Source organism: Stigmatopora argus, chromosome 3, assembly GCF_051989625.1.
Source record: "Stigmatopora argus isolate UIUO_Sarg chromosome 3, RoL_Sarg_1.0, whole genome shotgun sequence".
Taxonomy (NCBI): domain Eukaryota; kingdom Metazoa; phylum Chordata; class Actinopteri; order Syngnathiformes; family Syngnathidae; genus Stigmatopora; species Stigmatopora argus.
Genome location: NC_135389.1, coordinates 19,084,168 through 19,109,472, shown reverse-complemented (window position 1 = coordinate 19,109,472; position 25,305 = coordinate 19,084,168). Strand labels below are relative to the sequence as shown.

The 25,305-nt window shown below is 40.6% G+C and overlaps 2 protein-coding genes and 1 long non-coding RNA gene across 5 annotated transcripts; 2 read left to right on the top strand and 1 right to left on the bottom strand.

The window, feature by feature from the left end:
• Nucleotides 1-308: 308 nt before the first annotated feature.
• st8sia2 (ST8 alpha-N-acetyl-neuraminide alpha-2,8-sialyltransferase 2) lies at nucleotides 309-12,920 on the top strand. Of its 2 annotated transcripts, XM_077597187.1 has the most exons (8): nucleotides 309-496; nucleotides 1,975-2,417; nucleotides 4,729-4,776; nucleotides 5,071-5,208; nucleotides 5,272-5,529; nucleotides 6,302-6,595; nucleotides 11,211-11,506; nucleotides 11,625-12,920. In XM_077597187.1, the coding sequence occupies exons 2-7, from the start codon at nucleotides 2,251-2,253 to the stop codon at nucleotides 11,503-11,505; spliced, it is 1,200 nt and encodes a 399-aa protein (XP_077453313.1). In that variant the 5' UTR covers nucleotides 309-496; nucleotides 1,975-2,250; the 3' UTR covers nucleotide 11,506; nucleotides 11,625-12,920. The 2 variants fall into 2 exon arrangements, with proteins under 2 accessions (XP_077453313.1, XP_077453314.1); XM_077597188.1 differs by lacking the exon at nucleotides 11,625-12,920 and having other exon boundaries at nucleotides 11,211-11,562.
• A 334-nt stretch (nucleotides 12,921-13,254) lies between these two features.
• Nucleotides 13,255-16,372, bottom strand: fam174b (family with sequence similarity 174 member B). The gene is made up of 3 exons (XM_077596029.1): nucleotides 15,726-16,372; nucleotides 15,005-15,136; nucleotides 13,255-14,181 (listed from the first exon to the last, which is right to left on the bottom strand). The coding sequence occupies exons 1-3, from the start codon at nucleotides 16,079-16,081 to the stop codon at nucleotides 14,178-14,180; spliced, it is 492 nt and encodes a 163-aa protein (XP_077452155.1). The 5' UTR covers nucleotides 16,082-16,372; the 3' UTR covers nucleotides 13,255-14,177.
• Nucleotides 16,373-16,969: 597 nt separating this feature from the next.
• Nucleotides 16,970-25,126, top strand: LOC144071166 (uncharacterized). 2 transcript variants are annotated; one of them, XR_013299568.1, is made up of 6 exons: nucleotides 16,970-16,992; nucleotides 19,799-20,044; nucleotides 21,352-21,421; nucleotides 21,540-21,604; nucleotides 23,461-23,525; nucleotides 24,591-25,126. It is a non-coding gene; the product is annotated as an uncharacterized LOC144071166 (long non-coding RNA). The 2 variants fall into 2 exon arrangements; XR_013299567.1 differs by lacking the exon at nucleotides 16,970-16,992 and having other exon boundaries at nucleotides 19,647-20,044.
• Nucleotides 25,127-25,305: the final 179 nt, after the last annotated feature.

Here is a 25,305-nt window from a genome sequence, read left to right as displayed (position 1 = left end):
TATAATATTTTGTCAAAATACATATATAAATGCTGAGAGATATCAACCGTGTGAATTTAAAACGAATATGCTTGTATAATGTGTAAATTGTCAGTTAAATGTATTGATAGAACGTTTTGAGCAATTTTAATAAAGTTAGTGTGCATACTTAACATTTTATTTGAAGAAATGATTGGAACTTCAGTTTAATTGAGTTGTATTTTATGCAAAAATGTCATGGACATTTTGAATCTGGTAAAAAGACAAATACAAATATTAAAACTAAGACATTACATTTGGTAAATCATTAATTACTAGCAGGTGGGAGGCCACTTTACTGAATGAATTAGATACAATGGGACTTTCCTGGGCTTCAAACAAAGTCATTTTCTCTCTCTAAAATACATTAAAAAGCGCAAAAAACAGCTTTAATCCCATTGTTGTGTTGGACATTAGAAGAACACGAACACGACCGACCGAAGGATGAATTTAATATTTGGACACAAACCGCCGGCAAGTATGTATTGTTTTGTTTTAATCCGAGTAATTTGCTCAAGACTGCTATTATCAAATGACGAATGTTGTGTTGCCATTGAGTTGGGTGTTTTTTTAGCTAAACTGCAGTAAAATATATCGGCGTTTTATTTGGTTAGCATGCGAGCTAGCTGCGCTAGTCTTTGGTATTGGAACTCAATTCTATTTTGTTGGTTTAATCGTCATGTTTTGCTGCTCAAGACTGCTTTGACAAAGTGACGAAAGATGTGCGGCTAATGAGTTGGATTGTTTTCGAGCTAAAGTGCAGTAAAATATATCGGCGTTAAATGGTTAGCATGCGGGCTAGCTAGCTATGCAAGTCATTGGAACCCAAAGTGTCCTCGGCTGGCGTTCCCCAAAGTATTCTAAATTGTTGTTTTATTCCGAATAGTATTCTCAGAACTGCTTTGAGCAATTGACGAATTTCAAATGTGCTGTGAAAATAGTGCTAAACGCTTTTTTAAAAAAGAATATTGCAAAACAGAAATTATTAAAAAATATGGATTTTCAACAGTTAAAATTAAAATGCGAAACGTGAGTAAAAACTTATATAAAAGAAATACGTCACATGAAACTTAATTTCATTCATTAGCTGGCGTTGAGGTCGCTCATTTGCCTCTCCCAGTCAAAATGGATTGGACACCTAGCGTGGTCAACACTAGTCAATTAGTTAAAAATGATAGAACAAAATTATTAAAAGTAAATTGTGTCCTTTCCAATCTTAATGAGTACAGAAAAAGTAGTGCCTGACCCCTAATCGATGGCACCTTAACACTAATATTTAAGGATTCATTTATGACAAAAAAATGATTTTTGCCAGCATAATATGCAGGTCCACCCGTTATTTTGCATAAAATATAACTATGAAATATTACTACTTAACATACCTGTCAACCTCTGCCGATAACTGCCCTTATAAATGATTATTGATTCCCCTTACAAACCCCCAAAAAAACTTACAAACACCGTACGACTCGTACGGTGTTTGTAAGGTTTTTGGGGGGTTTGTAAGGGGAATCAATAATCATTTATAAGGGCAGTTATCGGCAGAGGTTGACAGGTATGCTACTAAATAATATCAATATTACATGGCGACAACCCCCCCCTCCAAACGAGCCTAATAAGCAAAAGCAATATGCACTAATATAGCAGTTATTAAAATTCTAACCAATAATAATGACATAAAACCACCGTTGTAAATCAACTATAAAAATATTAATGGCAAAACTCGCCCTTCACTAAAAATCGCTAACTGCGCCCTAGTCGATCTCCCAGCCCCCTCTAATATCTCAGTTTGATGAAATTTTGGTTCATTACTGGGCTTATGTTTAGGCCACGCCCACTGACTCTCATCTCAAATTTCCGCTCTCAAATCAAACCACGCTCGCCCGTAAAAATGATCTCCCAGCTCGTTGGTCAATTTCATTTTGTTGTTGTTTAATTATGATTATTTTCCATTAGTGCCTGCGCCTTTAAATCAGAGAGCATGTGGTCCACATCTACGCCGCCCAGCCCGACTCCCCCCTGCCGCCTCTGGAGGTGGCCGCTTCGAAAGTTGGAGCGGAGAATGAACGCTTTACGCCGGAGACCACCGCCACCGAGGCAGAGAAAGCGAAAGGGGGCGGACCGCTTGAGATTGGACTGCGGCGGCGTGCGCGGGGGGGTCCGCGGACCGCAACAAAGAGAGGCGCGCGGTCGCAAATAGACATGCGAAGGAGGTGAACGCCGGGGGGTGGGATGCCTACTGCCGGACTCGCGGCGCTCCCTCGCCGCCGACGGCTCCAGCACCCCCGGAGCATGACGTCCACGTCCGGCGGGCTGATCTTCCTCTTCGTCACACTTTTGGTGCTGCTCCTCATCGTTGACGATATCGCACAAGTGGAAGAAGAGGAAGAAGAAACCTCGTGAGTAACCGCTGCACATTTGTGTCCTTGTGTATACAGTTGCTCAATGAATGTGGTTCGCTTCGTAGTCTAGCGCCCCCTTCGGATAGTAGTTTAATTTAGATCGGCTTCATTTGTCGTTACAAGTGCGAGAAAAAATTCTCGCCAGGTTCAGCCCGACCGAGACGAGTACAGTGGCGGAATAAATGTGAGCAGAGCCCGGGGGCGATGAGTGTCATTAGGCCCCCCTGGGTTGGGGGTGCTAGTGCATACCTGTCAACCTCTGCCGATAACTGCCCTTATAAATGATTATTGATTCCCCTTAAACCCCCCAAAAACCTTACAAACACCGTACGAGTCGTACGGTGTTTGTAAGGTTTTTGGGGGGTTTGTAAGGGGAATCACTAATCATTTATAAGGGCAGTTATCGGCAGAGGTTGACAGGTATGCTAGTGAGTTTTGAATTGCCCCTACAGATGACCGATTAATGCCACAATTCCATAAGCGAAATGTGAAATACCGCTTAGGTAAAATATGCATGGCAGACTTGGTCATATCAGCAAAAATCGTATCGTATAAATGCAAAATTGCACTGCATTAAAGCATCAACAAGAAGTGCTGTATTTCCACTTCAAGGAAACCAAAGTGAACTGATCATAAAAAGATCACAATTGCACTCGCATCTGAAATTTTTGCCTAGGTAGCAAAAAGAAAACACCCCGTACCATTTAGGAAACCATGGCAAAATGACTTTATGCATTAACATTCGCCACCAGCCCTCCCAGTTCAAATGAGTTGGACGTTATTGGCAACGAGTCACACCGGTTGCCCTTGACGGCGACAGCTTAAAAGTTGCACCGATCGGGGCGCCGGCTTGATCCAGCTCAGGAGTCACGCCAAGGTAACGCAACCCACCCCCCCTGCTTTTGACGACCTCCATTGTTGTCATTGTATTAAGCCGCATTCATCCTGGCCCTCCTTGTTCTTCAAAAAAAAAAAAAAACAGATGGAAACGCGAGCATCCTAATGAACAAAATTAGGATTTGCGCCAAAATGGACGTGGGGTTGGATTTCCAATCGGTAGGAAATTCAGCCACGAAAGAGCGGCCCTTTTCTTTTCCGGTCCGTTGCCTTCTTTTCGGAGGCCGATCCCACAGGCAAGCTGCCGCAAGACAAATAGGCCGACCCTCGGGGACCCCGGGTTCCGCCGCCCGCTCCCGTATCAGCTGCGGCAGATGTACAAACAAAGCGCAAAAATACAGTTTGACATGTGGAGCTTATGAACAGCGCCTGTGAATGAAAAATAAGACACTCTGCAGCTTTTCTTGCTTATTTGCAGCAAATTAACATTTCCACTTGACTTAACAGCCTTTTTGTTATTAAATCAAATTTGTTTTCCAAATTAAAGAACACTTTGGTACATTTGTTCATTGCAGTTGTTGCCTTAAAAGCTAATTATTGTAAGACGGTTCAATTTCATTTGTTCAGTTAAGAATGTCAACCTAGCAAAATACAGGGTTTGTTGTTTAAAAATATATATAAAAGAAAGAGTCAGATGAATTTGATGCTAGGTAGTTAGCGTGCGTGGTACTAAATGTGCTAATGAGCTACTTTAGCTTAGCAGCAAGAGAACCTTGCTCATTGAGCTAATTATTGTTGTTGGTTTTAAAGCTAAAGGCAATATAAAGGCCGATTATTATACCATAGTTAGCATCCAAAATGTAAATTAAATGGACTTTCTTTCTTGTATTGAATAGAAATCGAGAATAATTTGGATATTGTGATTTGATATTATTTAGTAGAAGGGAATTTTCATAGTTATATTTTATGCAAACGAGTCATTTTCAAACCAATTGGGCTAACTAGCTACTTAAGCTAAACAGCAGGCAAATTGAGTGAATGTAGAGCTTGAAAAATGAAAATGTCGAGTTTAATTAAGTATTTTTGGAGCCTATTTTTTATTAATGAACATATATACACGCTCGTTTTTCCGAAAGCATCTCAGACATTTGTCATTGTACCAGTAAAGTCGCTAGCTGCCGTTGACGTCCAATTCCGTTTAAACTGGAAGATCTGCAATGTCAATTTCACATTTTCAAATGTCATTGTACCCGCGCCGCATCCCCAGAAGTGCCGTGGACGTAATGAGCCTCCATTAGAGTGCCGTGTGTCCTCATCACAGCAGCAAATGGGCCCATGGTGGATTGGTCTAAAAATACCCTCATAATGCGTACCTCTCACCTTCATTTGTTCTTTCAGGGAAGACCCGCTAACATCCCGCCGTTCCTTTCACGGCCTTTCTTCACAACTCTCGTTTCCTTTCTCCATTTAGAAATCCCGGCCAATCGAAAATGCGGCGGCTCTTCCCGAAACCTCGCAGGTCAGTAACACGATCGCCCAAATGCGCACACACGCCATACGATTGGTCGAAAGGGGATCGGATTGCGACTTGAACGTAATGGTCCGTTGGCAGCTTTGGCTAGCTTTTCGCCGAGTATCTGCTTACCGCTTACTTGGCGCCGCCAGCTGCTACTCGGGCAAGACGCCATATTCACCGTCCATGTCACATATTGGACGTCTGCTTTCACCTCGGTATCAAATGACGTTTTCACAACACTACACGGCTGCATTTAGGACACGTTTCAAATAAAGGACGTGTTGCGTTTGCCTGCAGAAAGACGGAAAAACGAGTGGGAAGCACTTCATCGCCACAAGTGCTTGAAACAGACCGCTTTCAAGTAGGCTACGAGGACAGCGACAAACGTCCTTCCTCTACTTGGACCTTCAACAAGACCCTCTCCAAGCTCATCAGGTAACTTCTTCCTCAGTTTTTCCCACTTGAACATTGAAAAACCACCATGTTCTTTCCTTTCAGGAAGAATATTCTAAGATTCCTCGATCCAGAACGGGACATCTCCATCCTGAAGGGCTCGCTGCGACCCGGGGACGTCGTCCACTATGTCTTTGACCGGCACAGCACCACTAACATCTCGGAGAATCTCTACCGTCTTCTGCCAAGCGTGTCGCCAATGAAAAATCGACGCTACCGGCGGTGCGCCATCGTCGGGAACTCGGGAATTCTGCTCAACAGCAGCTGTGGCACACAAATAGACTCCCATGACTTTGTTATCAGGTACGAAACGCCGATTATGAGCAAAACTGATGGATGTTGCTAATTCCGCTTGGCTAACTTCTTGACAAACACCACCAAAGGATATCATTAGCTTGAGCAGTTATAATGCGCTACGATTGTTTAAAAAAATGTGCCCAAATGGTTAGCGCGTTGGCCTCGCAGTTCTGGGGTCGAGGGTTCAATCCCAGGTCGGTCCTCACTGTGTGGAGTTTGCATGTTCTCCCCAGGCTTGCTCCCTAATCTTCACAAGGGTTGTGGGGGTGCTGGAGCCTATCCCAGCTAACTGTGGACACCCCGAATCGGTGGCTAGCCAATTGCATGGCACAAGACGAAAAACAACCATTCACAGGAGGGACAATTTGGTGTATTATTAGTCCAGCATCCCTGTTTTTCAGGGGTGCGGGTACCTAAAGAAAACCCACGCAAGCCCGGAGAGAACATTCAAATGCCACATAGGAAGGACCAAACTGGGATCGAACCTGCGATCCCAGAACTGTGAGCCCGTAACTACTTGGGCCCCAACAAAATTAAATATATAATAAATTCAATTATACATTTTAGTTTACAAAGTTTTATTTTTTATTTTTTTGCAAAAGTTTCGTCCATTTTTTTGTTACATGCCACGCAGTGAAATGGCATTAAATCTTATTTTGGGGGGGTTAATTGAACAAAGAAAATGACTATGGGTCGTGACCACGCTATCGAATTCAGTCAAGTGACCCCTGAGTTCATAAATAGTCCGACTTTAAAGCGCTATTCTCCTCTTCGGAAGGTGCAACCTGGCGCCGGTGGAGGAATACTCGGCCGACGTGGGGCGCCGGAGCAATCTGGTGACCATGAACCCTTCGGTGGTTCAGCGCGCCTTCCGCGACCTGGCGGACGGCGAGTCCCGGCGCGCTTTCGCCCGGCGTCTTCGGAGCCTCAACGGCAGCGTGCTGTGGATCCCGGCCTTCATGGCCAAAGGGGGAGAGGAGCGAGTGGAGTGGGCCCTGCGACTCATCCTGCGCCACGCGGCGGACGTACGCACCGCCTTCCCCTCGCTGCGCCTGCTGCACGCCGTCAGGGGGTAAGTAGCCACTCGGCAATCGTCTATCGCTGTTAAAAGGGGTTTTCAACAGTTTTTTTATTTTCTCCGAGGTTAAAGTATTAGTATTTTCGTGACACAGCAATAGCATAATAACTCCTGTTGAACAGGTGGGCATCTCACCAAAGTCGTCATTCATCGAGTTAGTAATTTCTGCCTTCCTGAAAGCTCGGACCACAGTTGAAACTTCCACTGGGAATGACGACGAACATAGAATTAATGTGCTCGATCAACCGAAATGCAACGCTGTTTTATATATCTCAGCATTCACTGGCGCACCGGAAATAGAGTCTGCGGCTGCTTGCCGTAGTTGCCAGAGCTGTTGCGGTTCGATATTTATCCATATATAAGATATATATATAGTTCGCAGTCTAGCTTTGACTGCTCTGTTGACGCCAACATCGAGCCGCAGGATTTCTTTTGTAAATCCAGCCGGAATGACGGCGAGCATCAAATTAGTGTGCTCGCCGTCATACTGGGTGTATTGACAAAATAACTATATATCCCAGCAGTCACTGCGCAGTACTTTTTCTATGGGGAAAATAGTAGAGTCGGGGGCTGCTTGCCGTAGTTGTGAGAGCTGTAGAGGATGGTGTACCCAATCGACTGATTTATTTTATTTTATCGTGATAACAATTTTAGTATTGGTCCATATCTAAAGTGCACTGGATTATAAGGCACCCTGTCTATTTTGGAGAAAATTTAAGACTTTTAAGTGCGCCTTATAGTCGTGAAAATACGGTACCCCAATATTTTTGTATTCAGGCAGTGAATGACTTAAACTATTGCTAACTTATGAATACCGTCCAATGTTTCCTTAGTGCTGTCAAACGCAGTCACACGGATAAACAGATAGCTGAATTGTAGGCGGCGGTTGGCTGTATCGATCAAAACTTGAGTATGATGGTCTTCCCTGGCTCTGGCCTTCCCTCTTTTGACAGCAATCTGGCCCTCCCACGCTTTCTAAAACACCAAAGCCATTCCTTCCTTTAATGAGGTCTTCAGAGTCCAATAACTGCGACCTTTGTTGACTCATCCGCGGTCAGCGTTTCATTAACTCCCATCTCAGCCAAATCAGAATTTATTCCAGCGCAGACCATTGATTTTCCCTTTAAATTATTCAGTCCGAAGGCGGATTTTTTTTCAATTGCACAAATATCCAGCACCTTTTTCTAAGCCTCTACTTTTTGCGCCCCGCTCAGGGACGGAGCTAGAAAAAATGTTTGTGGTGGTGCCGAGAGGGGAGGGGGGAGCCTATTGAATATTTGATGACAGTATAATGATCCATTTTTTGGGAAAATTGCCACCATATTTTTTGCAAGCATTCTATTTGAGGGCCTTTGATTGAATTCATACAAAAGTATGACCACATTGAACGCAAACGACGAATTTACCTAAAGCAATAAAAAATACAAATCGGTTTTGATATTTATGATAATTTGATTGATGGATGATTTTTTTTTGGTGCATATCAAAACTCATCATTTTGAACGCCTGGATCAATGTATTTATCCACATGGATTTATTTTATGTGTCTAATATTGGAGTTTCACACTCGTAAAATTTCAAATTTCAGGATGTATTTTGTCCTAAATTTTCCCCAATTCTCCCAATTTACACAAAATTGCCAAAACCACAAAAATAAAAAACTGCATACAAAAAAAAGATAAACACTGAAAATAAAACCTCCCCAAAACTCCCAAAAAGAAAATCACGACAAAAAATGCTCCAGTTTTATTATTCTACATCAGGGGTCTCGAACTCAATTTACCTGGGGGCCGCTAGAGGCCGAGTCTGGGTGAGACTGGGCCGCATCAGGATTTCCACAAGAAAAGCACTGATAAAACTTTCCAACGTTATCAAATATCTTTATTTTTTAACAAAAAATAATGAATTAAATAAATTAACTTAAAGATGAATAAAAAATAAATCAATCAGTAATATAAAACCAAATAATACTAATGAGCATACAGTAGATATACACTGGCTGGCTAAGTAGAGAAAATGAATTATTTTTATTCCGTTTCAAATGTCTGTATTAACAGCTCTTTAACCTTTAACTTTCTGAACTTGAATGGAACATTGAACATGAAATATTCTGAACACGGCTTCTTTTGCCTACTCCTTGCTGCTAGAGACCTGGCAGCGCTTCTTCTCACATAGTCAGATTTGGCTTGAGGGAGGAAGCAGTGGAGACCCTCAGTAGAGCTTGAAGATGCTCATCAGTAAGTCTGGACCTGTACTTGGACTTATTGAAGTTCAAGGTGGAGAAGAGCTTCTCACACAAGTATGTGCTCCCAAAAAGGCACATGGTCCGCTTGAACCTTCGGGAAAGTTCAGGGAAGCTGGGGGTCAACTCTCTCAAAAATTGCCCAAGCTTGTCTGCTGCTCCACTCACCTCCCTGAACTTGGCTTTGAGTGCAGAGTTGCACTGCAGGTCAATGAGCTCCATTTGAAGCTCAGGACGGGCATCTTGCACATCAAAGGAGAAGGGGTCCGCAAAAATTTGAAATGTGGCTTTGTGTGTCTTGAAGTCTGCAAATATGTGATCAAATTCCTCCTGTAGCTTCGAAAAGGCCTCAACATACTTCTCACCACTGAATGGTGTGCCTGCATCCACGAGAGCCTTGCATGCTGGGAAATGGCAAAGGTTTGTCTGAGAGAGCTGGGCTTTCCATAACACAAGTTTAGTGCAGAATGCTCTCACGTTGTCATAGGCAGCACTGACAAGTTGCCCCTGGCCTTGTAGCTTCTTGTTCAGTACATTAAGCTCATGTGTGATATCAACAAGAAAAGCCAAGTCCATGAGCCATTTGGGATCACTTAGCACAGGATCAATCAACTCACAAACGGCGTAGCTAGCTTTGACTGCTGCATTACTGTCTTTGGTAGCCTTCTTGAAGAGATCCTGTTGCCTCAGAAGACGTGTTTTAAGACTGGCAACCTGGTTGGCTCTCTCATCTCCCTGGTATTTTTCGTACTCCTTAGCATGTCTCATAGTACAATTACGTTTCAAATTGTATTCCTTGTGCACCGCAACTTTTTCAGTGTAAATGAGACACGTCGGGGTGCCCCTGTGTTCAACAAAGAAATATTGCACTCCCCACTTTTCTTGAAACTGTCTGTGCTCATCACCGACCTTTCTCTTCACGGCAGGCTTTGAAAGAGACATCTCTGGGGCTCTGTAATATGTTTTTCCACTTGGAATGAGTCTCGGGTTGATCTTTCACATTCAGTCGCGCGGGTTTGTGGCGCATGTGCACTTTCGCTCTCCGTTTCAATCGCGGAGATGGCTACAGACACTGACACAGGCTGGATCACGGATCATAGCGCCTCATTCAGTTCTATGCTGAGAGCAGCGGAGGAGTGTGCGCGCCGAGCGGAGTGATCGGCCTCACGGCTTCTCCTCCGCCCAGCTGATTGGAGGAATGAATGAGTAAGTGAGCGAGGCACTGGACAGCCCGGCCGATGTCCCGCCCTCCAGAGCCGTATACCTCACCGTGATTGGTTCATTCAGCTCCGAACCAAAGTTCCCTCTAATTTTTTGTTGGTCTGAGCAGAAAGACAACCTCCCTGAGCGCACTGAGTACCAGTGTGAGCGACATCATCGGTACTCGGATGATTCGCCTAAAGACGTTTCGCCGACGGACGTTTGACAGACGGGCAGGTCGCCGAATGGACGTTCCACCGAACGTTCATTCGGCCGAACGGAGGTTTCGCCGAAACGGGATTCGAACGCTCGCCCCGCCGGATCGTGTGTGTACAAGTTTTTCAACCTCGGCCCGCGGGCCATATACGGCCCGTTAGGATTTTTAATCCGGCCCGCCGCCGGTGTTGTCCAAATTATAGTAAAAATCAATGTTCGTCTACCATCAATGGCAGTCTGGGAATAAGCACTCTTGGGCAGGCAGATGTAGCAGAACCGAGCCGTAAAATGACAGCAATCGGGTCAAATCCATCCTAAAACAGCATTTAATGATTAAATACAAATACTGGATGATATCGCGATGGAGGCAAAAAAACGTCTATAGACGTCCATTCGCCAAACGGCTCAAAATGCTCTCAAATTCGGTCAAATCCAGCTGAAAACAGCGTTTAATGATTAAATACAAATACTAGTATTTGTATTTAATCATTAAACTATCAAATACTAGTACGACCTGTCCGTCTGTCAAACGTCCGTCGGCGAAACGTCTTTAGGCGAATCATCCGGTCACGACATCATCATTGCTCGCTATCGGCACACCAGTATCACACCTGCCACAAGCAGTTGCATGTCAATGTTCCCTCTAATTTTTCATGTAAAACATGCTGTAAAACAAGAAAAACATGAGTGGACAGAGCTACTGCCACTGGCTGCCACTTAAACGGCGCCATCATGGGGAAAGGGGTAAAAAAAAAAAAAAAAAAAAAAATTAAAAAAAAAATTTAAAAAAAAAAAATCGATCTTTCATATTAAGACGGGGGCCGCAAATTATCGTCCCGCGGGCCGCATTTGGCCCGCGGGCCGCAAGTTTGAGACCCCTGTTCTACATAGTTAGCAGTTTCTCTCTAGTATTATTGACAGTTGTCACAGGGCCGCCATCTTTGTTTCCAGGTACTGGCTAACCAACGAGGTCCACATCAAGCGTCCAAGCACGGGGCTCCTCATGTACACCATGGCGACCCGCTTCTGCGAGGAGATCCACCTCTACGGCTTCTGGCCTTTCCCCCGCGACGCCGCCGGAAAAGCCGTCAAGTACCACTACTACGACGCGCTCAAGTACGAGTACGCTTCTAGCTCCAGTCCGCACGCCATGCCTTTGGAGTTTAGGACGCTGGACGCCTTGCACCGACAGGGGGCGCTCAGGCTTCACACCGGGAGCTGCCAAAAGGAGAACCCGACAAAGTAACGTGAGTGTAATGCCACTGGGGAAGCAGGGTTTTAAGACTAGGGCGAGTTTTATAGGTTTTTTGGGGGGATGTTGGTTTAGTTAGTTCAATGAAATAACTCGAGTGATCCGCTCCCCAGACAAGTGAAACAAAAAACTCAAATGGATGGGAATCCACGGAAAAGAAACGGATGTGCCGTGTGAAAACGGCAAAAAAAATTGTCAAGTGTCAGCAACTGAGGAAGAGGAAGAAAAGCAACAAGAGGGGGAGAAAGACCACCAGGAATGAAGCGATGAGGTACGAATTACTAGCTTTCCAGAATTAGCTAAAACGCTAGCCGATTTGCAGCTACTGTTTAGACTCCAAGTGCGTTAAAAGGAACTTAATATTTGTGGGGATACGTGCTGATTTTCAAAATGATACAAACTCTCAATGAAAAAAAGGGATTTATTTGCAACAACTTACTAACTAACTACCAGAGTGCTTCTTAATTGAATGTCAATATAAACAGTGCTTACAGTGCCCTCTGCTGGTCACATGAACACATATCAGGACGCGTGCGTGTGTTATACGTTATTGGCAGCCTAGTGAGTTAAATGAGTCCCCTGGCAGATTAATATTCTGCCTACGGGGTTATTTTTCTCAACATGATGCCAGACCAAAACTTTGAAGGGATCACAGTGCATTACCGGGGGAGCCCAATGAATAAAAGGGGGGAATCTGGCGCAATGTGGAGCCTCCGTGGGAAACAAAGGCGCCGTGTAGCAACTGTCAAAGGGCCTCGTTTGCACAGACTCAGCCAAAAGTCATTTGAAAAGATTGTCGAGTACTACACCAGCGCTTCAATGTATTTTTTTTTATTTGACCAAAGTGTGAAGCGTTCAGTTTGTGAATTCAGTGTGGGGGGTGAATGGTGCCTAGAATACATTTACAGTATTTCAACAGTAAAGTTTAACCTAAGACCACAATGGTGGAAAAATAATTTAACGGAGTGAGAATGTAGTAAGTCGCAATAAAATTAAAAAGTCATATGTCAAGTTAAAACAAAGGTAATATGAGTAGTATTTTTAACTGGGGTGGTGTCAGAATAATTATTGAAATGCTACATTTAAACAATGAAGTCCTAAAACCGCTAAGTAGTGGTAGAGTGCACAAATTTGAGGAAAAAAAATAATATCCAAAAGAAGAAAAAACACAAATTTATAATCGCGCATAACAAAATGTTAAAATTTTAGAACGGTAATGCCTTCCAGTTAGAGTTGGGAGTTATTAGGTACAAATTAGCCTACTTAAGCATTAAGATGTAATATTTATACTGAAAATGGTAAGGGTATCTATATTCAAAAAGTCATCATTGTCCAATGAATGGCATAAATTCCTAGTAAGTGACTAGTAACAGTTTTTTTTATTAGTTACATCATAATAGTTTCAAATATGCTTAGAAATTAGTTGTTTTTTTTAAAGGAAAATAGCAAAGAAAAGGCCAGTACTACAATATTCATTTAAAATTGAATGTACAGTTTTATGTGACATTAGATAGCTTCCTAGCTGCGGCTCTTTAAGTGTGTGTTTTTTTTCTTGCCAAGAGCAGCTATAGACTCTGTTGTTGCACTTTTCTATTTATAGTTAACACCTAAAAACCCTAATAACTGCATGCTTTTCTTTTTATGAAATATGTTCAACCAATATACTTCAATTTCTGTATTTGAACTCTCAAGACAACATGAATGTACTTCCATCATGCAAAAAAAATATCTCAAAAGGGCCAATCACTTTAAAAAGTGCTTTTATTTCACAGATTAGCAAAGGACTATTTCATAATATATTCTTTGGATAAACAGGGGTTTTTTTTCCTGCCAGTTTTTCAACAAACAGGGTAGCTATTTCACAATCTACATTTGACTGACAGTACAGGAAACAATAGTGGTTTTTGATGAAAACATTTTTCTAACCCAGAACAACAGAAAAAGACCAAATTCAGGTGTCCAATCCATTTGTAGCGGGAGGGCTCATTCGCTACCAGACCTCCCAGTTTAAATTGGATTTGACATCTATCGCAGCCAATAAGTTAGTCCATGATATCATACTGTAAGGACAAATATTAAAAGTGATGTTTTCAATGGTCGATTGTGAGTTTTTGTACATCAAAACAGTTTGACCGGAATTTCACATTAGTTGCGTACGTAAATTATTCTATTTGAAATATTTTACTAATCTGCAAAACAAATTAGAATTATTTTGCCTCAATACGACATGGTTCATATTTCTATACCACTTTATTCATATAGTACATTGAACCCTTAGACTTATAATTTTATCACATTTTTAGTGTTTGAACTCTAAATACTAAGACATCCAGTTTTGATGACATCTTGAATTCATAAAAAGTACAAAAACAAACTAGATATAGCGTTTTATGTAGGATATAACTAGAATAGCAGAAAATTAGAAAGAAAAAAACAGCGAGCATCTTTTGGACTGAAGACGATTTAGCAGTCACAATCGGAGTCAAAAGTTGAAATTGTGTACGCACGTTGTTTTCCAGTGTCTCGCCCGTGTCAGGGCGCAGGAAAAATGCGGTTTAACGACAACATACACTTTCCACGTTATGTGTCGTGGAAATTTCACGAGCCGTTGGACGCAAGAAGTCACGTGGGATGCTCCAAAATGTGAAATATTGGTCCGTGGGGATTCACCTGCGAGAAAATAGAAAGCGTTTCAATTAAGTTTTCACTAGTGGTTTGAGAAGGAAGCGGGTTAAACAAGTTGCCAGGTAAACAGGACATCCTTTCTTCCCATGAGGAAGCATTCATACCAAGGCAACAATAGAAAGAACGGAAGGGTGAAGCCTTGTGTCAACATCACATCTGAGATACTTTACGACTAACATTCTCCAAAATATGTTTTTTGCGCATAAAAACAGCCACTGAAGGATGTTTTCTATACAAAAAGAGGGAAATGCGCTTCCTAGTGGCAACCCTTGAACAAATCAAGGTTGAAACTTTTATTTAATATGATGTGGGTGCAGGGAAGACTACTTTTAATTCATTCGCTAAAATGTACAATAAAATTCTTCATTGTGATTATTTTCAACTCTCCCTTACTATTGCAAGGGTTTACACCAGTGTTTTATGAGCCTGGCGGGCTGCCGGGCTTTTCTGGCCAAAGGCAAAATAAAAAGCTTTAGGCCTGTTAAATAAAAAAATAATGTAATAGAATTATAAACAAAATCAAAAAGAATAAAAACAAGGCCAATCTATCTAATTATGGCCCTAAGTTACACTTAAGTTGTTTTATTTAGTAGTATTTAACATTTACAAAATGTAGAAACTCCTTGGAGGGTTTACCCTGGTGTTTTATAAGCCTGGCGGGCCACTTTTTATTTTGCCAAAAAATAACTTATTTCCAGCTCTCCTTGAATTGAAATTTTTATCGAAACAGAATTTCAAACCTGTCCAAATTTTAAATTTCCTGTCAATGTTTAGCATAGAATAACAATGAACATTTAAGAAAGCAAACCTGTAATTGACATCAAATAGAGTCGAGTCATCCTCGTCTTCGTTCTCATCGTTGAGGGGCGCCATTTCCACTCGCTCGGCGGGTGTCGTGATGATGTCATACTTCCGGGTTTTCCTGATTCGACGCCCAGATCTGTCAAACCCAAATGTACACTTTATTAATTGACACCAAGTTCTACAACTAAACCATAAAATCTAACATTATTGTTTCATGCTGGAATGGTCGCGAGCTAATGGAGGCACCGAAAAAAAAAATGTTTTTTACAATGTGAAAGGCTTAAAACACAAGACTGCTAATTACGTATTTATTCTGTTTTAAATCAGGTTAGACGGGTAATCCTTTGTGGGAAGATTATTTAACCGATGCGTATCTTTCGTCACATCACATGGCGCAAACACAATCACTTGTTTGTGATTAGGCCAAGTGAATCATTACACATCTTTAGAAACCCGAGACGGTTTTGGAAAACAATTGACTTAATTCTAAAGACGGCTTAACGTTACATAGAAATAGGGATAATTCATTTGTTGTTGCGCCTGTGTGGGTTTTCTCCGGGTATCCCGATTTCCTGCCCTGCATGGGAGGTTGATTGGACAATCCAAATTGTCCTTAGTCGTTCGTCTCCTTATGTCCCTCTCCCAGTCGAAATTGATTGGACGTTTATAGCCGTCGATGCCAGCCAATGAGTTATAGGGACGCCCAAGAATGGGGGGCTTCTTACCTGATGATTTTGACGAGGAGGCAAGTGATGAGCGCCCCTGTCAACACGCAGGTGAAGATGACCACGACTTTGAGCGTGGGCAGGTGCGTCATGATGGACGAAGTTGGACTCCCGACCGCCTCAAGGCTGCCGTTCTTGTTATCCACGCCGCCGTCGTGTTCTCGTAACATGACCGAGGTCGTGTTCGGCGGCACGGTCGGAGACGAAGACAAGCTTCGCAGCTCCCCTTCCACGCTCCAAACCTCCGCCGCCATTAGACTCAGAGCTAAATAAAATATCGCCATGGAGCCGAGTCGAGCCGAAACGAAACGAAACGAACTAGTACTGGTACTTCTTCTCCAGAGAGGTGTCAACATAAACGACGACAGCTGTTACATTACAGGTTGAACTTGCTAATTGGCGCCATCAAAAAGGACAAAGGAAATGTAACATTTTGACTAGAATTATTTTTTTTACAATTACTTTAAATATATTGCAATTAATTCGACAAACCGTTTCTGTTGAATCGAGTTGAAGGTAACACCTTGGTGTTCGTATTAAGAATTGGCGATTGGGATTATCCGCCTCCCCCGGAAACGCTCATTAGACCTCCCCTCTTAGTTCCTGGTGGCGCCTTCAATGTCGACTCGGAATTGTCACTATCCCTCATTGCCTTTAACGGTTATTTCATCATCTGATGGAAATGACGAATATTTGCGTCTTTTTAGCAATTACGTTATGTAATGATACACTGTCTAGGCAATTTACTTTATTTATGTTTCTTTCAACCGAAAAAAATAAACAAGACAACCGTAAAATGCAATAGTAGTGTACAAATAAGAATGCAATTAGGGAATGTACGGGTTGAAAGTGAAAGCGTAGAAACTAAAATGATAAAACTAAACACGCCCACAATACATGCATAACAGATATGACTTATACCATTTTATCCATTCATGATTAATCAGTGAGAATGTTTTTATGTTTACACAAATGCACACACGCGTGTATATATACAAATGCATACGTCCCCAAATGCATACAAAGTAAAATATTTTTGTTATTTTTTATCAGAGCACATTCTAATCTCAAAACATAAATTCAAGTCTCATGGGATTCTTCCAAATAAATTGTCAACCAATATGAATTTGTTTTTGACCTATATACTTTTGTGGGCCACACAACTTTGTGTTAAAGGAGATTCCACTAGAGGGCAGCACGAATCAACTACAGGCAACATTTGACCTATTTTATCATAGCAGCGAGGGAAAAACGCTCAGACTGCATGGTAATTATCTTTTTTTGTTTGTTTTAAATTCAAGATACTCTTCTAGTTGTAAATTGATATAATATAATGTAATCTAAAGCTATCTGACCTTTGTGCAGATATTTTACATGCTTTTCAACATTCATGTCGGTTTCATAGGTGCATTAACTCATTTTAAAGCAAACTTTCTTGTATAAAGTAATTTCACCAATATTCCAATCATCCCAAACCATTTAACCCTTAAAATACATTTCAGTTGCTTGTGCAGTATGTAACAACAACAACAACTATCAATTTAAGATATTGAAGCAGTTTGAGAGAACTTACACTTACAAAATACATTTTAGGTAGTGTGAGAATAAATATGTAATGTGTGCTTGAATTTTTAAAAACATGACACCAATTAATTTAATCCTGTTTGTGCTGTTTTGCAAGGCACACCCTGCCACCAAAAAGCATGTGTCGTTATCTATGTGTAAACGACTGCCTTTGCTTTTAGAAGCCAAAAAAAACATCTACACATCACAACTAAAAGTTTTGGCAATATAAAAAAAAATATGACGAGATTATTTCAAAACCTTTTAATAATAATAATAATAATATTGTCGTCATTATCAACAACAAAAAAGCCTACTTGTCATCACACCCAGAAACTGCGTATGACGAAATTGGTGGTGCTTTTCCATAAGCTGCGTTTACTCGGCAAAAGACCTAAATAAGTGATAGTTACCGACTTGTAATTTGGCATTCTGCTGTTATGGATACAGGTCACTTACCTCTCACTGTCTTTCACTTACCTTCAGTCAGCTAGTAGGAGGCAGATCACCACCCAAACATATTTTCATATTACCTCAGAAGGGAATGTGTGTTGTGTTACCGCAAATTTAGAGTTCTGATGGATGTGGGGGGAAAAACTGTCCTTAAGCCTATTTGTCCGTACTTTGTGGGACCTATAGCGTCTGCCAGAAGGCAGCAGCTGGAACAGATTGCGACCAGGGTGGTAAGGGTCCCCTATGATGTTGCTGGCTCTGCTGAGGTAACGAGGGCTGGCAATGTCTTCCAGTGAGGGCAGAGAGCAGCCGACAATCCTCTGGGCAGTGTTAATCACTTTCTGCATGGCCTTTTTGTCTGCTGCCGTGCTTCCAGCGTACCACACTGTGATGCAGTACGCCAGGATGCTCTCTACAGTGGTTCTATAGAAGGTTATCAGAAGCTTGGTGCCCAAGTTGTTCTTCCATATTAAGCCTGTTATAGTCACGACATTGGACAGTTATTCAAAAGCTGGACCTTCAACCCTTTATCTATTTTTGCTCATTATATTAGCTGTACCTTGTGTATACATATTCTTATATAAATATATCTCTCCCATGTAATTTCATTTTCTGAACCACTTTACCCTCACTAGGGTCGGGGGTGCTGGAGTACATTAATTACACATATGTTAGAAATGGATGGATTTCCCCCTTTAAGCCTGTTTTACTGGCCACTGCGCCCTAACAATGGCTGCATTTGTCCAAGTGTACGGGCCAACGCTGTTGCTAGGCGGCAGATCTTTTTAAAGAAATCTTCCCCGTGCAGCTGGCATGCGCAGTAGCAACAAACATCTCATTGGCTGCCGATGGGGGTGGAATGCATACCACGGGCTCCGTCGAAAAGCCCGACAAAAGATGGACTGACCGCGCAACCTAAAATATTACTGTTTTGATGTCGCAACGCTAAAAAATCGCTTCGAATGCCTCATCGGTGATTGGTCAGATAATTGTGCTTAGCGCATGCCTAATTCAAACCTGTAAAAGCAAAAATACATGTTTTAAATGACTTAAACAGATCAAATTATAGTGCTATTTTAAACATTTTGTATCCTGCCAACCCTCACACTTCAAATGGAGTGGACAGCTACCATTTATACGGATTATTGGGGGCTACATGATTTGACATGTCATCATCAAATGTACTAGAAGAGTTCATTAAAATATATTATTACTTTATTAATGTGGTATCAAAGAGGGTATCACATTTTTGGGAAGTATAAATGTCGTGTGGTCAGACTATTCAATGGTTAACAATAAAACAAGATTTATTGGCATATGTTATGAAAATTTCTCAAACTATGGCCCCTTTTTAAATGTTTATCACTGACAGCCCTTTCAGTTAAAATGAATTGGATGTCAACAAGTGACAAAGTCTTTTCAATTCACAACAAAATGATGATTAGATGTCTGTTTTTGTCGCACTGAAAGAGGTAATTAAAAAAACATTTATTTTTATTAATATAAGGCCAAAAATGGTAATATTTGGGAGTGTTGACATCAATACTCCCTGTTCATTGTTTTACAATAAAACAACATTGATGTGTGGCTTTTATGATTAAAAAACTAAATTGAAATGGACAAATTATTATTTTTAGAAAGCTATTTCCTGTAAAGTATAAATAAATGTGAGTTCATGTTTACTTAAAATAACTTTGAAACGTTCCCTGCGTTTGACAGTGACAATAAGAGTTCAATCTTTTTTTTTAATCCATGCTTGGCCATAAAATTCTGATAAACAACCCCTTAATTCAAATCTGTATCCCCGAAACTACGTTTTATTCCTCTTTTCAAACACCTCAAACAGGGGCGCCATTTTAAACCAACGCTTTTCTTAAACCTCTCTTTGCCAGTCACAGCCCTCAAATGTTGTGTTTAAAATGTTTGTCTTTTATCACAAACCTATCGTATCTCATGAGAAGGCAACGAGAGAGCAACGTGTGCTAAAATGAGTTTTGCAGCGTCAGTAAACGAAAAGACGACGAATTCAGTAGAACATGGCGGCCATTGCGGGGCAGGAGGAGAGGAAGTGGATGTTCGCTTACGTCGCGAGGCGAAAAAGTGGGCAGAGCCGTCGAAGGATATGAGCTCGTCGGGAGGCGGAGAGGAAGGACACACGCCATAGGGAAGCCGAGCGGACAACACGTCGAGGAGACTGCGGCCGAGCCATGCAGCCCCAACGGCCACCCAAAAGACCAAAATGCCCAGAAATAACAGCGCCGACCCGGCCAGACGACGGCGGATAGTCCCGACCGCGGATGTTGGTAAGAAAAAATCCAAGAATTACACGTTAAAAGGGGGGGAAGGCGCGTCGACATGGCGGTACGAGCCAATATGGTGGAAAAGAACAAGCTACCAGACGCTGTTGTAAAAAAAATGGCCATGGTGTGCTCGGTGGAATGAAGACGACGACGTATTCGACGATATTTGTTAGAAAATATGTGTTTGTGAGTGGGAAGGGACATATTTGCTCGCCCTAAATCGACTTTACATGGAAGATGTTTGTAGAAGAGTCTTTTTGTCGATGTTTCTTGTCGTCTTTGTGCCTACGCATTTAAAATTGGCTTTGTCCTTGAAAGGACAAATGCCCTTTGTGCTTTTCGTCGAATAAAAGCATATTATCAGGCAAATGTTTCGTTTTTAAAACGTGTACAAGTGCTTTGTGACTGCCCTGATAGGTATTTTGATTGTTTTGATGGTTTTTCTCCTTTATGTTCATTTTCAAGGGTTTTCGTCGATTTGTAATTTGTGTAAAATATCACCAGGACGCATTTTTCCATCACATGATTGTGTACACAGTCGATGGAAGTGCATTCTAAAATTTGATTTTCTAACTATTGATTTAATACATTTTGATTGGTTTTAAAAAAGGTAAAATAATTTTAAAAAATACCTCTAAATTGAGATTTGCAAAAATCAAGTCAGCGAGGATTCTCAAAATGCGTTGAAACAGGTATATTGATCAAATGGAGCCATTACATGTTAAAAATACTATATATCTGGAAATACAAAATAGGGTGTTGGCTTTTAACCCTTTAAGACAATGGCTGAAGATTTCATTTTTATTTTTCCATACATTTTGCATCTTCTCTTTACATTAAACACCCAAGGAATGATTCAAAGTTATTTTAAGTGAACATGAAGTCAAATTTATGTATAGTTTTCAGGAAATAGCTTTCTAAAATAAGAATAAATATAAAATAGTCCTTAAAGGGCAATCTTGTGGATGAGACTGTTGATTAACACACACTTGGAGATGAATATTACTTGACAAACTACTTTTGAATTACCAACTGTATGTTGTTGAATATAACGAATTAGTCCACAATAGCAGAAACAAGACATCCTCGCTCTATTATTCCCAATAGGATCCCACTGTAGATGTTAAATATAATAAGACCCCTAGAGATATTAAGCATTTTCCCACAAAACAAACATGCTACCACGTAACTGAACTAATGTAAACTAAATTACCTAACATTTTGGTAGTTTTATCAAATCTTATGACGCGAAATACATCTTTTAAAAATGAAAATACATATAAACGTGCATACATTTTTGTCTTTTAAAGGGATTCAACTTGGCCAATAACGCAATGCGACATAGACGGAAGGACCAGATCGCCTGACCGAAGGAAAATGGTATGTTGTGGTCCTTTTCCTTATTAAAGTCCCGTAATCGCTCCTACCTACATACAGCCACTAGGGTGAGCTATTAGCTTGTTTCATTTCGTAACTGAGAACGTTTTGTATTTTAAAGGCTTGACGTCGGGCTACGAAGGTTTTACGGATGGATTCGTACGATTTTCTCTCCAGGCTAGAACGGTAAGTGTTTTTCGAAGATTGAAAGCTTTTCTTGTAAATTGTCCTCGTTTCAGGCCGAGAAGGCAGAATTTTAAAAGTATGCTAACGGGCTATCGTTTTTTCCCCATCGACAATTTCGAAACTTTGATGCGCCGTGGTATAATATTGCTTGTTTGAGTCAGTAGCCTATCTTAATGTTTTGCTAAAAAACGTATTGCTATAAGAGTCCTCCACTTCCAGTGAATTTTTTGGGCTAGCTACCCAACATATCAAATAATTTTGATAATTTCCGATATATGGCTAGTGTGTAAAATTTAACGAAAGTAACGCAACGGCCATCTGATGGAAATCCTTTCATACATTTTAAACATTCCCCGGGACAACGAAGTTTGGTAGGTGTCAAGTATTTTAACTAGTAAAAGTTTGCAGGTAAGGTTCGCGGTCAAGATCTTTTGGCGGAGTTTAAAGTCGAACATTGTCTGTATCTCTTAAACGATACAATGCACATTTGCGACATTCCCGATTATGGTGGACATCAGTGATCATAAAAATAAAAAGCGCATTCCCAGAATTTCAAGAAAAAAAATCGTCATCACAAACAACCTGAATTACTGATACGGTCTGAGCCAAGCATCCACTAAGCCAATGGTATTGTTCCATTCCACTTGGCGTACTCCCATTAGCCACACAGCTATCATACACTAACATGACCCACACAATGTGGATGAGAATTCAATTTAAGATTGGATTTTAAATGATCCTGCTCATGGCTTGGAATATTTCTCTTTCATTGTCTTCGCCAACTGGAGCTGTTCAATTGAGATGAATTCAATGGCCGCCATTTTTCTTTCACTCATGGCCAATCAGCTGTTCAAACTGAGTAGTTGTTACCATGATGTGCATTGGAGGAACTTTCTTTGCAAATCTTGTCCTCTGATTCTTCTGGATCAAGTCTTTGAATCTTAATGTTCATGCCTTGACACAAACCTGGATTCTTGAAGTCTCATAGCTGCACTCCAGCAAAGTACTTTGAATGACGCCACAAAACACGAGTGCCCCAGATTGGCATTGCTTTTACCCAACTGCCAAATTTTAGAAACGCACACAATGTAAGCTGATCTGTCAATATTCACGATTCCACTTATTTTGACTATCCTGTCACCATTTCGGCTAATTTATGCATGATTGCAAACATCGGACTGTTAGTGTGGAGCAGAACAATATTGACGAAAAAAATCATTTAGAAACAAGCAGTGTGCTGGACACCAATGCTCAAGCAAATAAAAAATATCGGGTCAGTTTTAGTGCTCCGTTCAAATCGCAAATCCAGCTAGTCATACCTCTACCTACGAATGTCTCTAGGTACAAAATTTTCAGGTTACGAAAGCAAATGAGATACAAAAAAGATCCAAATTATGAAATTCCCCCCCCCCCCCCCCCAAAAAAAAATTAAATGCATTTCCTGTATAAATAATTTTATGATTATTTTCTCTTGTGTGTAGCTCACAAAATTAGGCCATCATGACCAATTTTAAAGGGTTTAGTTGATACTTGTGTGAGGACTGGAACAAATTAGAGAATTTACATAGAAAGTACTGCTCTGCTTACAAAATTTTCAACTTATGAAAAAAGTTCTGGAACCAATTAATTTCGTAAGTAGAGGTATGGCGGTATTTCCGAACACTACGGCATCCATTCTCAAACTTTTCTTTGCTCTCAACCAGTGGTCATCTTCAAACTAATTCAGGCCGTTCCCCAAAAAACACTTCAAATACTTGCTCAATTCAGTTAAAAAGTTTGTTTTATTATGTAGTCATTTTCTAGAGGGATATTCTCATTTCGGACATCACTCATGTTTGTCTTGATCCCTTTCACAGAGATGCTTGACGTGGACTGTAATGAGAATTTTCAAATTGGGATCAACCAGTTTGAAGACAGCCCTGTAAGTTCCTTTCGACTCTTTGATTTGAAAAGGTGATTCGCTTAAATAGATGCACTGCAAAATCAGTACCTTTACGTTTGCGCATGACATTTACTTCATAACAGCGAGGCCCAATTTGTCGCTTAAAATGCGACAGTAGGTCTATCTTCCGAAATGCTTCAGTTCAGATCATTTTTTTAATACATTGCAGCTTTATTGTGTTCTGTAAAGGGTCACATTCCAAGCCATTTAGCAGTATTATATTTCATCCTCTCTTAAATAAGAGGATAGGGACACAAGTTGCCTTCTGTTGATCAAACAGCAAAGTGGGCTGCCTAATTCCCATGTTGCAATTTTTAAAATTAAAGAAAAAAACATTTGGGAATTTGTTGCTGTATACTTTTTTCGTTTTTTAGTATGGTTAGCACACAGCGCTGTAATGTTTAGGACTCACATATTGGTGGTTTCCATCATGTATTAAAGGTATGTTATGATGTCGCATGTAGATGACATCACTACAATCCCATCAACATACTTCACCATAGAAATGTATTTGCTTTATCAGGGGTTTAAATGGAACCATTTCACCAAGTCAGTCGGGATTTTTCTACTCTTGAAAAAGCATTAGCTGCTTTCATTTATTTATTTTGCATTCGGCAATGCGCTTTTATTACTAAGGTATATAACCCAACCCATCAGAGCGCGGGAAAAGTAACTATTTTTGTATCGTTACGTAAACTTTGTAACGATACACACACATTTTGAGATATTCACAAATTGTTTCTTAAGTTACTTGTGCTTTTATTAGGAAGAATTTATATAATCGTTTGGCTGGTTTTCATTTTCTTTTTGTCACAAGTTACCACTGGTGAATACTAACGTAATGTTCAGGTTAGCGGCTAGCTAGCCTAACCGTTCAGACCGCCCTAGTGGTCATTCGGATTTTAGTTTTTTAAATTGTTACGAACATTAGATCGTAATAGTCTTGTGTTAGCTTCTGATTTTTGTTGATTATGGGACATTGATTGATAATTCTATATGTGCTGTGGGCTTACAAAATGTTTCCTTCTTTTTTGTCCCATCAAGAACCCATTCAAGTGGATTTCGCTGACAATGGAGACAGCGTTAAAATGCGAAGATCACGTTTTTTAAACGTGAAGATGGCGTATTTTTTGACAAGCTGAAACCCCTTTTCAATGACTTCCGATGGATTTTAAAAAATCTTTTAAAACATCGTGGACATCGGAAAGCTGTGTCGTGGATTTAAAATATTTTTTCGACGTTTTGGAGAAGCAAGATTATGGCAATTGTACGCTAATATTTCAGGCTGTTTTGAATAAAGTGTCATGTATTTCTTTCCCCTTTGGTTTGTTTTATGAGAATTCTGACATTTGGCTGTTTTTTTTTTTTAAATTAAATTCCGGAGTTTCACATTTGTATTACAGTCTGTCACAATAAGTGATTTGAAATTAACTTAAGATTGGTCGATATAGTTATGAAGCAATTATAAGATGGTTTGTTTACTCATAAGTCACTTCTATTTTTGACAATTCATTTCATTGTATTTGCTATTTTTGTATCATTATTCCTAATGACTGTCAATAAAACCGTTTTGAAACTGACTCTTGACATGACATTTAATGAGAAATGAAATGGTTTCCTATAGCTTTCTAAAATGGCTTCTGGTTGTTCTTCTTCCTGCTCAAGCAGGAAGTGATGTAATTGCTGCAGAAGGGGAAAAAATAATTTCCACTCTTTGTCCATTTAAGTGAGACTACCACTTTCACTTTTTTTTCCGGCT

What these genes read in the sequence shown, in the direction of transcription:
- st8sia2 (XM_077597187.1), top strand. Translation starts at nt 2,251, where the DNA reads ATGCCTACTGCCGGACTCGCGGCGCTCCCTCGCCGCCGACGGCTCCAG. An exon ending in GAAGAGGAAGAAGAAACCTC is followed by an intron (nt 2,418 to 4,728) that starts GTGAGTAACCGC and finishes TTCTCCATTTAG; the next exon opens with AAATCCCGGCCAATCGAAAA. An exon ending in ACCCTCTCCAAGCTCATCAG is followed by an intron (nt 5,209 to 5,271) that starts GTAACTTCTTCC and finishes CTTTCCTTTCAG; the next exon opens with GAAGAATATTCTAAGATTCC.
- fam174b (XM_077596029.1), bottom strand. Translation starts at nt 16,081, where the DNA reads ATGTTGACACCTCTCTGGAGAAGAAGTACCAGTACTAGTTCGTTTCGT. An exon ending in CTCCTCGTCAAAATCATCAG is followed by an intron (nt 15,137 to 15,725) that starts GTAAGAAGCCCC and finishes TGGGTTTGACAG; the next exon opens with ATCTGGGCGTCGAATCAGGA.